We start from the raw sequence: 12,687 nt of genomic DNA, 5'->3' as shown, positions 1-12,687 counted from the left end.
TCGATTCACATGCTCATGCCATCTCCATTCACAGCTTTCTTAATTTTTTAGTCTTTAAGAAGAGTGTCCGTCGATGGTTGCTTCTCGTTGGAAGGGACAAGGTAGAAAGTGAATTAATTTATGTCCAGGTATAATTATTTTATTGTAAAACCTTTATACTGTAAGTTATTATTGTATCTATTGTGTGTAATGTATATAATGTAATAATTAAAAAAAAACAATAAAAATTAAAAATTGTATCAACATATAAGTATTTCATCTCAACACAGGCCATGCCCAAAGAGCCGTAATACATATGGTAAAAAAAAGTATGTGTCAATGAAATAAATAAAAAAAAAAATAATAATAATTAACATTTTGAGTGTGTCCAAATACTTGTTCATAAAATCTGGATTATCTCCAATTACAGGAGTTATTTTCATATTATTTTTTGACATCTCACCAATAGATGTCTCTAGTGAAGTTCTAGTGATTCGAGAACAAGGTTTCTAAATTGGTTCATATATATAGAACTTCCAAGAATTTGAGTAGTGTGGTTGTCAATAATTGGTAGAATTGGTGAATGTTACACGTGTGTAAAGTGATCACGTAAACCAGCCCATGACGGTCGTCAGCCCCGTAAATGCCCAGACTTCCATATTCTTCTTCATCTTTGATGAGATGTCAAAAAATAATATGAAAATAACTCCTGTAATTGGAGATAATCCAGATTTTGTGAACAAGTATTTGGACACACTCAAAATGTTGTAAATAAATTATCTGGTCAAATTATAAGCTTAATAATAAAAATGAAAATGGGATTTTCTGGCGTTTCTCATGTGTGTGATTATAATCCAGGATTCGGATCTCACATACTAATATAAGAGTTTCTGCTTAATAAAAATCTTCTTTACATCTCACCAATAGATGAGTGAAGTTCTAGTGAAGTTCTAGTGATTCAAGAACAAGGTTTCTAAATTGGTTCATATATATAGAACTTCCAAGAATTAGAATTGGTGAATGTTACACGTGTGTAAAGTGATCACTTAAACCAGCCTATGACGGTCGTCAGCCCCGTAAATGTCCAGACTTCCATATTCTTCTTCATCTTTGATGAGATGTCAAAAAATTATATAAAAATAATTAAAATGATAATTGTATATATATGATAATAAGAATTATTGTCCAATGTTAAGTTGACTCACAATGAGATATCATTTAATATCTAGTCGTAACAAATATCGCACCATTTTCAATAGCTTTCAATCAGCTCCTTTTACGTGCTTTGAATAATCAAACAAAATTATAGCACTTTACCGTAGCACATATCGCTCACTCCTTTCAAGAACGTCATAAATCGAAAATCATCAATTTTTCGTTGTGAATGTTTTCGGAGTACCCAGAAAATGTACTATATCCCAGCAAACGAGACATATTTTTAACTTAATATTTACCCGCTACAGGGCAGAAAGTGTTGTTTTTGCATTTTGAAGAAAAGGTATTGTTTCATTATTTCTTGAAATATACTAAATATTTTTCAAATGAAAAAAAAACCTTCAAGTTTAACCTAAAAAGATCTGTTGCACAGTAAGAAGTTCAATAAGTGGCTTATTATTTATTTTTAATACGTTGTATTATATTCTTAAACTTTAAAAACGTTCTCCTGAAAAATCAAGTTTTTTGATTTATGACGTTCTTGAAAGGAGTGAGCGATATATTTCATTTTTGCTGTAAGCATTGCTTTACAAACATTATGAAATTAAACGTATTCAAAATGTCTACTTTCTGTTTTTTTTACTATACTGAACCACAAAAAGGCCGAATACGGCTAGTTAAAAAATAAAATCAATGATTTTTCTATTAGTCAATGTTCCCTAGTGAATTAAATGCATGAAATGAATAAATAGGCTGATTAAAGGATCAAATCAACTATAATCTAATTATGAGTATTTCAATGTTTTAGAATTAGTACATAAACCCTGATGATGAAAAGGTTCTTGTCGAAACCGGTAGGATAAAGTGTACCAATAAAAAGTGGTTAAAACAAAGTTGTTTTATTTTATAAAGTTTATAAAATGTGCCACAAAGTATCTGCGGAAAGCATTCAAGAAATGATTTAAGGAGATTTAAATTCTAAAAAATTACTCAAATACACCAAGTATTATGGATTCACATGGATAAGTACACATTTTATGTGTACTTATCCATCTGTTTGGACCTCAGTTGAATAAATTTCAATGTTTTAACTTTTGTTTACTACCCCCGGGCATTGAAGCAGTGATATTATGTTGCAGTTTGAATTGTGCAATACTGGTTGAGGTTTCACAGACTGATTTACTTTCCGCAGAAATGGGATTTATCTTTTTGTTCGTTGCCAGTACTGTTCTGTGTTATGTAATGTAGCGTGGTGAAAATATTCGATTTCCACACTAATTTGGTGTGTCGGATATCCAATTAACTAACTAAATAAATAAACACCTATCGTTTTTCGTTTTTCGAGTACCCAATGTACTATAACTATCGATTGAATTATTTTTTGACATCTCAACAAAGATGAAAAACAATATGGAAGTGTGGGATTTTTTTTAGAAAAAAAAACAAACACAATTTTAAACATATTTAAAAACATTTTTTGAACCATATTCTTCTTTGTCTATGTGGAGAAATGTCAAAATGCATAAATAACTCCTAGGTGGAGATAATCCAGTATTGTCAACAAGATTATCTGTATATTTGGACACATTCAAATTGTTGTTTATATTATATTTAGTGATATAAGTAATTATTGCAATTATATTTCAATACAAGCTCTACTAGGCCAGGAATGTATTTATATGTCTCAGTCAGGTTAAATGGAAAACTAATAAATTAGAAAGCACACATTTCTTATATGTATGGTATAAATTTCATTTTGCAGTATTAAAAATATTAAAAATCTATGTATAAAAAACATTACAATTGAAAACATCTTTCAAGAAACACGCTGTCGACTATAAGAAATGTTTAGTTTTTATACTTCTGTTCCTACTAATGTTACCAAATGCATTATATTATTTTTTTTATGCACATTCAAACATCTGGTATATTTTACTCCATGAAATAGACATTACCAGTAGGTTTCATTTTGTTTTGAAATTTCAATCAATGAAAACAACATTGGAAATAAAGTGCTCCTGAACATATTGTATAAAGTGTATTTTATTACACCTCCTGCTATAGATACAAGTGGGAGGTACGCAAATGGCATGCAGACTAATGCTTTTAGAGAATCTCCACGATATCCATACATTGTACCCTTAGTGTACTGTTATCGAATAAACACACTACACATGTGTTTAGGAATTTATTCTGCAAAACACAGCAAGTCAAAAAACCATTTTAACGTAAACATGGGTGCTTCTTCAATTTTATTACATATTTATTATCTTGATTATCATATATCTTGGAAAAATTATAAAAAGCCTACATGGAATAAGTTATGAGTTGTATACCGGCAACTAGTCCTTTAAAGCCTTTAACAGCGTATTCGAAACTCGATGTGAATCCAGTAGACGAAATCATAAAGACCCCGCTTGAATTATGTTTTCTACTGTTTATTTCATTTCTTTTAATACCACCCAATCCTTTCATCCCAAACATACTTACAAAATTGGTAGTTTTATTTTACTCATGTATATTTTCTGATTATATTTATTGATAAACTCATTATCTTACAGTTTAAATAAAAAAATAAATTAAAGAGAAATATTTGTGTTTTTATTTTTCACAAAAATACTTTGATTTGATCATATATAAGTGAGCCTAAGCGGCTTAAATATGCATTGAATTGTGGTAGAGTGGGTTCGAACCGAGAAACTCTGACTCAACTCTAACCACGGGACCACAGCCTAACACATAAATGAAATACGTATATAAAATGTAATTTTTTGTAACATCTCATACTCGTTATAAGCTAAGATAATTGAATTTACATACATATAACTCGCTGAATATTCCTCTATAAATTATTATAGTAACATATTTGATAAACCTCTATCACTCAATAAACTCGGTATGTAAGGAATTGATAGATATTAATGAATACTTAAGTGTTGGCTTTATACATGGAATGTTTAATAATTAAATTGATCCTGTATAAGCGATTACGAAGATGTCTAAATGTCAAACGATATTAATATTTAATGTCTAAAATTATAACATTCCTCTATCACAACTGTATAATTTTACTCATCCCACACTAATATTAAACCTTCCGATATCAGGACTAGATTATCAAAAATCATGTATTTTTAAAAACGTTATTTTTAAGTTAATATGCATGTGCTATTTTAAGTTTAAGTGTGTAAGTTAAAAAATTAAAGTCGAAAATCTGGCTAAAATAAGCCCGAACTAAATTACACGTATTCGACTTCAAATAATATGTATATAAATAATAATAATAACATATATGTAAGTAATGTTTACAGTGTATTGTCGGCTTAAGCCATCTGGGCTTACTTCACTAGAAACACGTTGTAATTTAACCTTCAAGCAAATATTATCAATTTCAAAAATCCGTTTTGACGTGTTTCATGTATGCGTAGGTATACAATGAAGTTTTTTTTATGATGATTTAAAAAAATGATATCTCATGTCGCTCACTCCTTTCAAGAACGTCATAAATCAAAAATCGTAAATTTTCAGTTGTGCATGTTTTCGGAATGCCCAGAAAATTTACTATATCCCAGCAAAAGCGGCATATTTTTAACTTAATATTTAACCGCTACCGGGCAGAAAGTGTTGTTTTTTAATTTTGAAGAAAATGTATTGTTTAATTATTTTTTTCAACAAACTAAATATTTTTCAAATGGTGAAAAAAACTTCAGATTTTACCTAAAAAGATCTGTTGCAAGTAAAAAGTTCAGTAAGTGGCTTGATATATATTTTTAATACATTGTATTATATTTTTAAACTTTAAAAACGTTCTGCTGAAAAATCAAGTATTTTGATTTATGACGTCCTTGAAAGGAGTGAGCGATGTGTACAATGTCACCTTGATTCATCTAGACTTGTTTTACTGTACATATTAAAAATATTCTTCATCGACCATATCAAAAATACATTTTCATGTACTCGTATTTCATATGTATGTAGGAATACAATCCAGTTTATTTTTCTATGATGGTTGCAAATATTTTTTAGTAATATTTAATAATGTTAAATGTTTATAATATTAATGTTTAATATCATAATGTTTAAAATGGACATATCGTAAGCTTCATCTCATCTTTCTAGCCTTTCTTTTTAGATAAGATTATAATTTACCTTCAAGCAAATATTGTCTATCTAAAAATACTTTTATGTGTATATGTATGCAATAATACAATAAAATTCTTTTACATATCTATGATTGTTAAATTGTATTGATTTTACTCTCTCTTTAAATTCATTCCGACAGAAACACCAGATGACGTTCAATAGACATTTAGTTGTTAAAATATGTTTGAATGCTGTTTATTTCATTATTTAGTAGTAATTAACAAAAATGACGCCATACAAATTATCCAAATTTTTCAAATTATTAACCAAATTTAAGAAGAAAAAAAATTATTGAAATAAATAAATAAACATAATAATTTACTATAAAAAACACATATTTTCTTTGTTTCAGTTACCACATTTCAAGGAGAGATTCTCAAATTGTCAAAAATTACCAGATCAGAAATGGGGGCTTATTTGTGTATCGCAAGCAATGGTGTCCCGCCCTCAGTTAGCAAGAGGATACGCGTCAATGTTCACTGTAAGTTCATAAATTTTTATCAATAAAATTAAGAGTTATAATAAATTATCTCCCAATTGCGATAAATTTTATTTTCGTATTTGTATGAAATAATTGCGGATTTTCGGTTTACATATAAAATACTATTGTTTTTGCAAAACCGCTTCTATGTTATGTGTTTATATAGAATGGTCAACAGTTTTTCTTGAGTATAAAAGTAACTCTAAAACCGATGTAGCATAATTTTGTAACTAAATTATAAAGCTTGATTACGTTTGGTTTTAAAACGAAACAATTCGAGGTTAACCGGAACGTGAGAGTCCAGGTTAATCTGTACAATATGTTGACCTATTCCGTAAACGTCATCCCTGTAAACTGTGGAAAAAGGCTTTGAAGAAGTTGGTGCCAAAATTTAAGAACTTAGAAAGTTAGCGTATTGGACTTCAAACTGTCAAATGTCGGATACATCTAATCTGTATTTTCATTAAATAATATATTTTCATTATTTGTTTCCGTATTTATTTTAATGTGGTTATCCTTTTTATTAACAGTTCACCCAGTGATCCAGGTTCCCAATCAACTAGTGGGAGCCCCCCTCGGGACTGACGTCACTCTGGAGTGCTACGTGGAGTCGTCACCTAAGTCGATCAATTATTGGGTGAAAGACAGTACAGGTAATTACCAAAAAACCTTTATATTTTTATTTGGTAATTATGGATAAGTAATATCTTCTCTCTTATGTTATTACTTTTGAGAATATTTTTTTTAACTTAAAGATGGATAAGTTTTAACATTATGTCTGGCTTTTAAATTAAATATTGTATGCAATACATACATAGATGGCTGTTATAAAATCAATAGGTTTATATTGCGAATATTTTTTTCCTACGAACTCAAAATGTTAACATTAATTTATTTCGAAACAATAACTTTCTAATGAGAATAAAAATTTTAAATGAGTGTCTTGTGATAATGTGAAATAGTGAAAGTCGAATAATTATTTTTAAAACAACTTAAACTTAATTTCATCGACTTGTATGTAATTCGATATTATATGTACTTACATTATTAGTTTATTCGATTACTCTTAGCATCCTCTTTCAACATTGACAACAAAGCTTCAAACTTACAAAGGCAAAAATAATATGACTTCCATTACTAAACTAAGAAAGTAAATAAAGTGGATTAATTTTAAATTCGTGAAACGTAGGGTTGATCATAAATAATAGCCAAAGTTACGTTATATTTACGTACACGAAATAATTCTTTACCCGAAGCCACGTACCACTATTACAATAATAGAATTACCGCAGTAGCCAGGTGCACATAATTTACAGAAAATTCAATTAACACTTGCAATAACAAAGCACTTTGTGTATTCTGGTATAAATTATGGCACAGAGTAATTATTCCAAGACATCAGTAGCGAGCTTGCGGTAGCGGGGTGTAAGTGAAACTAGGCAAATATTGCTTAATGCATGTAAACGATACGCACCCTTTGGTGTAACCCGTTTCAGAAAATATTGACGCGGTCAATATTTGTATTGTAAAATGGTTTAACCACATTTAACGACAAAATTGGCAAATGTTTCCCTGACTTCCCTTCGCACTTATGTACATATATACGAATCTTTTCCTTATTCTGAGTTTATTAGTTAGTTAGAACGAATTTCTGATATACGTTAAACTTTTACTTATACGGATCTCTTGATTTAAAAAAACTTGACTGCAAACAGTATTATGTTGCTGCAAGACTTATTTCAATATTCAGTAGAATAACTTCTCAAACTGCACAATTATGCATTTCCAAAAGGATGGAATACGAACTCCATTCACTTATGTGAAAATCAATGGATATATGTACGTCTTCAATACTTAATGCATATTTCTAAGAAAATAAGCAAATTCACGATATTACTTGTTTATGTTGCATAAAATATGGAACAAAGGCAAAATAAAGGAATAGGCAAATTATCAAGAGTTAATTCTGTGAAAATTGTAACATTATTTATATTCATAATTTTTTAAAATCTTTTTTGTGTGTATATTAGGTTAAAATAGATCAAAACAATAAAAAAATGTATGTAAAAAGAACTCCAGTTACAAGACACACAAGGTGGCTTGAAAATTGTAACATTATTTATATTCATAATTTTTTTAAATCTTTTTTGTGTGTATATTAGGTTAAAATAGATAAAAACAATAAAAAAATGTATGTAAAAAGAACTCCACTGACAAGACACACAAGGTGGCTTGGTGGGTCTCTGCAAAAAATATAAATACGTTCATAATTGTTCTTTAAATAAATGTTTACAATTTATGTAAATAAATAAAATATTTTTTTTGTAGAATTACATGATGAAAGAAAAGAATAAAACAATTGCGTGAAACAGATTTTGAGTTTAATAATTTGGAAACAAGATTAATTTCTAGAACATTTGTGGTTGTACTGTAACAAATGTTGTACTTTTATATTTTAAAGTAAATGTTCGATATATTTATATGAAAATATTTCTTCACTCAACAGGTGAGCTGATAATCCCGTCGGAAAAATACGAAATGGAGGTACACCAAAAGAGTATGTTCGAAGCCAGAATGTCAATGTCTGTTAAGAAAATTGGACTAGATGACGTAGGCAGCTATACTTGTGTTGCCAAGAATTCCCTCGGTGATGTTGAGAGCAAAATAAGGCTGTATGGTAAGATTTTCACGAACTTAATTTGTTATTATTATTGTTCATTTTGTGTTTTTATTTTCGAAATAAATGATGGTATTAAAATAATAAAATTCGGTAAAGCAATTCAAATTTATTTTATTTCAAATTAACATATAAAGTTCAAAGCATTTTTTAATGCTATTTTATACGTTGAAGATTTTATTTTTATCTTCCGTAACGCAGTAATGAGAAATATATATTTTTTTATAATGGATAAATTTAAAGTATCATTCATGTTAATCTATATGTAGTGTAAACCAAACAATATATGTGTAACAAAACATACAGTTTAAAAACATACTTTTATTACTTGGTTTCATCTTGGTTTCATTATCGAAATGCCATATCAATGTTTCGTATGTAATTTGCCAATAAGAATCAAATTGGTTAAAATAAATAAGCTTTCCTGAAATGTCTATCAAGTATTGTGTAAAAATTATAAATGAATACTTCTTTCGCTTCATACTTTTGTGCCTCGTTGCCAAAACCTATTCAGGGTCGAAAATATTTCTTAAGCAATTATTTTATATGCTAAAAAGGGTGTTTCTCCTTTGAAAAGATATGACGGTTTGGTTTCTTTTACAATTTATTTATTTCTTTGCTTATAAAAATGTGAAAATATAATATTTTTAACACATATTTATGGTAAATAAAACACTGTGTTTTTGCAATTTAAAATATTAAAAATAATTATTTTTATTTAAAAAAAATAATGTTCAACAAACTGTGAAATATTAATAAAAGACAAATAATTTACTGTAAAATTCTGAAAAATATTAATTTCATTTTTTTCTCCTTTTTTTATTTCAGAAATTCCTGGTCCCAACAGGATTCGTTCTCCAGAAACCGGATCTTCCGGAAGGCGTACCGAAGAAGATGAGTATACAGATGAAGATCAGGATGAAGGGGAGAGTCAGGAGAAGTCTGATGAAGGAGACCTGAAGAACAGAGTGTCCGAAAGGCCCAACAAGTGGGCGGGAGGAAACCAAGGAAACTCGGTCGTAGGACCGAGAGAGCATCATTCGAAAGGCAAGGACGATACACAGGTCCTGTTGACTGCGTCGGGAAGGGGCGAAGCCTCCAGATCAGGGAGTTCATCGATCACAAATATTTACATCTGCCTCGAAAAAACTTTCGTTATCTTAATTGTTTTGAAAACGTTACTTAGATACTAGATTTTTAAATGAAATGTGCTTATATAAATATATTAATATATTAAAACGTTACAATTTTTAAAAATAGCAATATTTACATGTACATACTCGTATAGTATACTTTCGGTGGGCTTAGATTACGCTCACTTATGCCTAAAGTAGTGATTTTCCTGAAAACTCTGATTCATAAAACTACATATGTAATGGCTTTTTATATTTATATGATTTCAATTTAAAAAAATATAGTTTTTAACTATCTATCTTTAATACTTCAGTTTCGACTTCGATTTTTATAATTTTTTTTTCTTTAATCCTATTCTACCCAAATGATATTGGATCGAGGCGATGTAAAATTGATCGAAAATTACATAAAGTTTAGACGATCCTGAAAAACATGCATTTACAAATTCATTCCCTAACCACATACTAAACATTATTCGTTGATTTTTTATGTGTGAAATTAATTGTTTTTTTCTTCTCTTTTTTGAAATTTTGTGTTCAGAACTTAAGCATTCATCATAACGCAATTCAGTATATTGTATAACACCGTTTTTTTTTAATTAGAACATTTTTTAATTGAATAAATAATTACGTGTAATACTCCTATTATTATTATTTAAACTTATAAAATATAAAATAAAAATACTTATTGTTGTCTTTGTTTATGAGTATGTATATATGTTATAAAAACATTGAAATGTAAAAATAACTAAGCGTTAATGTAGGTTCTAATATCACGATTGATATAAATTTAAAAAGAACGATAAATTTTCTCGTTGAATTTAAAAATTCTTATTTTTACAGAAAAGCTAAGAAAAATATTATTTGAGGGTATTTTATAACAAATTTACCAAGTATATAAATATTTTAAAGACGTGTATAAAAAATGTTGATACTACTACCCTCAGAGTACTATTTTTGTAGATCGAATAGTGCTTGGTTATAAATTTCAACTTTATAAAAACGAAATTCCATCTTTCATTTCGTGGTAAAATAAAATAGAGTAAGGCCAAATATAAAATAATTTATAACTGACGATTTCACCAACTGAGATTAATTACTTAATAATTTTAATGCTTTAAACAAAATTATCGTATTGTAGTTTTTAAAAGGTTTTAAACAAACAGATCATACTTAATCTTGTATACTGGTGTCGATAACTTTTTTGGGCATATTTTTATTAAATTAATGAAATAAATTAAATTAATGTTTTCGATTGGTGAAAACAACTTATTTATAGATGTAAAGGGCTAAGAAATAAATCTGTGATTAATTTACACAGGTAATGTTTATTTATTTATTCTTAATTCATTCCAATTAATTTTAAAATGTATTGCATTCATTAAAAACGAATGCAAAATAAAACATGTTTTGTAAAACATGTATAACAATAAATCAATTATTGATTTCATATTTATTATTTTTTTTATATTTTAAAATTCATAATAAATATTAATTTTTCCTTTTTTTAAGTAAACCGTTAAAGAAATAGAGAAATAAATACAAATAGAGAAAACATGTTTCATATTCCTGATTGGCCAATATTTTTATATAATCAAATATTTTCCCCATTGAATAAAAAATATTAATATACTTATTACATATTTTTTTTTATGAAAGTATTTATTCAGACTCCAAGGGTGAAATACTAATGACAATACACGTTTGAAGATATAAATCGCTACGAAAATCTATATCAAAATTTATTATGAACATAACATATTTTATATGAGGCCCATTTATATTTACAAAAATTATAGTATATTCCGAAAAAATATCCATGAACTTGTATAGAAATGCATTCTTGATCATAAATACTTCTTATTCTCTTCAACGATACATAATTCGTAATATCTAATATATAATAAAATAATATGTTTTAGTATAAATAAAATGTTTATCTATAAAATTGTGTGCTTCTTAATAATATTTTATTTCTCATTAAAACAAAAATTATGTAAATAAATTCAAGGAAAAAATAGTTTAATAAATTGATTACTCTATTTAGAAAAATTGTAACAATATTATCATTATTATGTTTTTATTTTATTATTTAATAATTCTTGATAATCTACATGTAAACATTTTGACCACCTTTTAAAATTATCACTTCTTTGAATGATTTAGGATTCTTCGACAGGATGATTTTAATTCTGAAATAGGACTTAAGTGCTGAAAGAAAACCTTTTGAAGCTCTGTTTTTTTTAACGTTTTTTTCATAATTTTCATAAGAAATACATTTATTTAGAATGCCAATATCAGCTGTAAAAATTAATAGTGTTATTTAATCAATGTAATATAATATATGTAAGAATATTTTTTGTGTAAATGTAATATTATATTCAAATAAAACCGCTTAAGTGTGTGGAATTTTATTTTTTCTTAGTTTCCTATGTTTAATTAATTTTTTCTAACGTGCAAAAAATTAATTGTCGCATTCACCCATCCATTGATAGCAATTGTGATAACATTTCACGCTCGTTAAAATAAAAGATAAAAATAAAAATAAAAAGTTAAGATAAACATATAACATTAAAATACGTTCATTATAAATAAGTTCAAAAATGCCTAGGGATTAATTTATGGTAATGAGGCTATAAATCTGATCCCACGTTAGAAGATAAAGTTAGTACCAACTCAAAAATGTTACTTTGTATCAAAGGTAAGTGATGTTTATAATTAATATTTGGTATAGACTAGTAGATAACCGTTGACTCTTGCGGAAAATTACATATATGCTGGGTTTTATTACATTCATGACAATAATTAACCGCGGAGTATAATAACATTTTGAAATAATTTTAAAAAATACATCAATTGAAGCTTTTGGGACAAAAACAATGCGTGTTAGAAAATTCATTTTACTACGGGAGACAGTATGACCGATTTTTTAAATATCTTAAATGGCGGGATTTTTTTTACATATGATTTAACATACATATGATTTTTCATAATATTTTATTTATACGGTATTTTATTATCATAAATATGAAATCTGAAAAGTAAAATAAATAAAAAATTTAGTTTATTAAGTTAACCTGTTGTTTTTGTTTTTTGTCTTGAGTCTTCAATTTTCTTCC

The 12,687-nt window shown here is 27.5% G+C and overlaps 1 protein-coding gene across 2 annotated transcripts in view; it reads left to right on the top strand.

The window, feature by feature from the left end:
- The window catches only part of LOC148300513 (lachesin-like), a 135,200-nt gene extending 125,497 nt beyond the window's left edge, over positions 1–9,703 (top strand). For both annotated transcript variants that reach the window (XM_088274663.1, XM_088274662.1), the window contains exons 6-9: positions 5,630–5,758; positions 6,289–6,411; positions 8,265–8,435; positions 9,264–9,703. In XM_088274663.1, the coding sequence (XP_088130789.1) occupies positions 5,630–5,758; positions 6,289–6,411; positions 8,265–8,435; positions 9,264–9,628 (788 nt within the window). In that variant the 3' untranslated portion in view covers positions 9,629–9,703. The remainder of the gene's footprint in view (positions 1–5,629; positions 5,759–6,288; positions 6,412–8,264; positions 8,436–9,263) is intronic.
- The last annotated feature ends 2,984 nt before the right edge of the window (positions 9,704–12,687 follow it).

Source organism: Brachycentrus maculatus, unplaced genomic scaffold, assembly GCF_059751285.1.
Source record: "Brachycentrus maculatus isolate JH-2025_06_01 unplaced genomic scaffold, ASM5975128v1 h1tg000703l, whole genome shotgun sequence".
NCBI classification, from domain to species: domain Eukaryota; kingdom Metazoa; phylum Arthropoda; class Insecta; order Trichoptera; family Brachycentridae; genus Brachycentrus; species Brachycentrus maculatus.
Note: the sequence above shows the minus strand (reverse complement) of the source record. Positions and strands in the feature narration are given on the sequence as shown.